Source organism: Sinocyclocheilus grahami, unplaced genomic scaffold, assembly GCF_001515645.1.
Source record: "Sinocyclocheilus grahami isolate Dianchi unplaced genomic scaffold, SAMN03320097.WGS_v1.1 scaffold19067.1, whole genome shotgun sequence".
Classification (NCBI taxonomy): Eukaryota; Metazoa; Chordata; class Actinopteri; order Cypriniformes; family Cyprinidae; genus Sinocyclocheilus; species Sinocyclocheilus grahami.
In genome coordinates, this window is record NW_015517432.1 from 1 (window position 1) to 3,550 (window position 3,550).

The 3,550-nt window shown below is 37.2% G+C and overlaps 1 protein-coding gene across 1 annotated transcript; it reads left to right on the plus strand.

Moving 5' to 3' along the window:
* Positions 1-1,064: 1,064 nt before the first annotated feature.
* LOC107579673 (gastrula zinc finger protein XlCGF57.1-like) lies at positions 1,065-3,005 on the plus strand. The gene is made up of 3 exons (XM_016265474.1): positions 1,065-1,400; positions 1,433-2,187; positions 2,269-3,005. The coding sequence occupies exons 1-3, from the start codon at positions 1,065-1,067 to the stop codon at positions 2,897-2,899; spliced, it is 1,722 nt and encodes a 573-aa protein (XP_016120960.1). The 3' UTR covers positions 2,900-3,005.
* Positions 3,006-3,550: the final 545 nt, after the last annotated feature.

The following is a 3,550-nucleotide window of genomic DNA, read 5'->3' on the forward strand; positions in this document are numbered from 1 at the left end:
GAAAGCTGCAGGCTTAAATTAAACAACTGCCATGAATCTTGTATAATTTTTTATTTGTTTTATATCAATATTCTGTTTAGAGTCGATACAGTATCACCAAACAAAATATTAATATTTTCTTACACCCCTATTTCTATCAGCAAACACTGAGAATAAAGAGAGATGATCTGCTGATGATCTGAATGTCTTGTTGAATGAGTGTTGATCGTCTGAGGCTCATCAATATTAACAGAGCTGCTGAAAAGACTCTTTACTTCATGTTAATAGCTCCTGTTTTCACCTCATTTATTATGCTGATGTCTTTAGATCTCCTGATACCAATTAAAGCTCATTTCATTGGTGTCAACAGACTGAGGGCATTTGTTGGTTACAAATCTGTAGATTTATTTCTATTTTTATGCTTTTAACTTTTTGTCTTACTTGTTTGTCTTACCATTATTTATAGCCTATCTAGAAGAATTAGTACTACATTATTTTTATTCTGTTATGCATTAGTATAAAAATGAATTCAGTAACTCAGTGATATATTTTTTATTTTTGCAGATCAGCTCCTCCCACATTGCAATTCATCAATGAAGCTCCTCCCACAACAAACACATAGGTAATAGGGTACTTTTTCAGTAAAATTTATGTTGGATAATTGTGTAGTTAATCATACATATCTATAGTTATCCCTATAGAAAATGGGATTTGAGATTATGTATTAAAAATAATAATTTGAAGATCAAGGTACCTCATTCATGGAAAGTTTCAGGGACTTACAATTTATAAAATTACATCAAAATTACCAACATTCTGTATAACAGTTGTCTACTTTAAACTGTTACATCAGGGTTCATCAGGTTTACTGAGAGTTACTGAAAATTAACCATTTTTATTTTTATTTCAGAATTGATTGAAGAAAACAAGGATAATCAAGAACTGAGTGAATATGAGGAGAAAAAACATGTCAAAAGTAAAAAACCTTTGAGCTGCTCTCAAACCAAACAGAAATATTTAAAGAAAAGAGCCAAAAAATCTTTCACCTGCACTCTTTTTTTCATCAAAAAAGTCTTGATGATCACATGAGAGTTCATACTGGAGAGAAACCATACATGTGTGATCAGTGCGGGAAGAGTTTCTCACAATCATCAAACCTTAAGAGACACATGAGAATTCACACCGGAGAGAAGCCGTATGCATGTGATCAGTGTGGGAAAAGTTTCACAGAAAAAGTACAACTTAAAAACCACATGAGAATCCACACTGGAGAGAAGCCGTGTGCATGTGATCAGTGCAGGAAGAGATTCTCACGCGAAACAACTCTTGAGATTCACATGAGAATTCACACTGGAGAGAAGCCATTCACCTGCGACAATTGCGGGAAGAGTTTCACACAAAAAATACATCTTAGGCAGCACATGAGTATCGCAAAAAAAGTCTTGATGATCACATGAGAGTTCATACTGGAGAGAAACCGTTCACTTGTGATCAGTGCGGGAAGAGTTTCTCACAATCATCAAACCTTAAAAAACACATGAGAATTCACACCGGAGAGAAGCCGTATGCATGTGATCAGTGTGGGAAAAGTTTCACAGAAAAAGTACAACTTAAAAACCACATGAGAATCCACACTGGAGAGAAGCCGTGTGCATGTGATCAGTGCAGGAAGAGATTCTCACGCGAAACAACTCTTGAGATTCACATGAGAATTCACACTGGAGAGAAGCCATTCACCTGCGACAATTGCGGGAAGAGTTTCACACAAAAAATACATCTTAGGCAGCACATGAGGATCCACACTGGAGAGAAACCATACCCATGCGATAAATGTGGGAAGAGCTTCACGAATTCATCACACCTTAAGAGTCACATGAGGATCCACACTGGAGAGAAGCCGTTCATGTGTGATCACTGTGAAAAGACATTCTCACACAAACAAAATCTTGAGCATCACATGACAGTTCACACTGGAGTGAAGCCGTTCATGTGTGATCAGTGTGGAAAGAGTTTTGTGGACTCTTCAAAACATAAAAGACACATGAAAATCCACACTGGAGAGAAGCCGTTCACGTGTGATCAGTGCGGGAATAGTTTCAAAGAAAAAACAGACCTTAAGAAACACATGAGGATCCACACTGGAGAAAAGCCTTACGCATGTGATCAATGTGGGAAGAGTTTTACGGATTCAGCGTACCTTAAGATTCACACGAGGATCCACACAGGAGAGAAGCCGTTTGTGTGTGATCAGTGTGAAAAGAGATTCTCAATTAAAACTAGACTTCAATTTCACATGAGAATCCACACTGGAGAGAAGCCATATGCATGTGATCAATGTGGGAAGAGATTCAGAATCAAAGCAAGTCTTGAGCTTCACATGAGGATCCACACTGGAGAGAAGCCGTTCATGTGTGAACAGTGTGAAAAGAGATTCTCAATTAAAAAAAATCTTAAACATCACATGAGAATCCACACCGGAGAGAAGCCGTTCACCTGTGAGCAATGTGGAAAAACATTTGTCTGGGCATCAAACCTGAAGAAACACCTGACCGTTCATACAAAGGAGAAGCAGCATTCATGTTCTGAATGTGGAAAGAGTTTTTCTCTGCGGCAAAGTTTAAAAAAACATCAGAAAATTCATACTGGTGTGAGAGATTATATGTGCTTTCAGTGTGAAAAGACTTTCATTTCAGCGAATCAGTTAAAACTGCACGAGAGGATTCACACTGGAGAAAAACCTTACAAGTGTTCACACTGTGACAAGAGATTCAATGTGTTAGGAAATCTGAAAACACATGAGAGGATCCACAGCAGAGAGAAGCCGCACACGTGCAATCAGTGCGGAAACAGTTTTGCTTATAAAAGTCACCTAAAGCTACACATGAAGATCCATGCAGTGGAGAAACCACTTAGTGGTTAAACCAATTTGTTTCCTAACAGTCATGATGAGCGACAGGATGTTGGTTGATTGGTATCTGTTAACTCCTGTTCACACCAGCACGACTGTCCAGAGCAAAAATGCAGTCTGATTTTCACATGAGATTTGTCTGGTCAAACCATTGAAAAAAGAAAAGAAAAAAACAGCAGTAAATGCACATTCACTCTCCGTTCATGTGTAATCAGTGTGGAAAGACTTTCATTGACTCTGCAAAACACAAAAGACCACAGATGAACATCCACACTAGAGAGAAGCCATTCACATGTGATTGATGTAGGAAGAGTTTCACAGATCAGTGCATTTAACAGTTTCATTGTGCATTTGTCCTGAAGAAACACGGTGCGGTGGTATATGTTTTTTTTAATGGTAATTCAAAGTGCTTTACATAAAAGAAAGTAAAATAATCATAAATTATTTATTTTATTATTATAGATTTAGATTCACTTTTCTGAAAATAAACCATTCTTACTTTTATTTCAGAGATGATTGAAAAAAAACAAGGAGAGTGAAGAACTGAGTGAAGTTGAGGTGAAAAATAATGTCAAAACTGGAGAAAAACCCCTGAGTTGCTCTCAAAGCAAACAGAATGATTTAAAGAAAATAAGAGCCAAGACATATTTCACCTGCACTCAG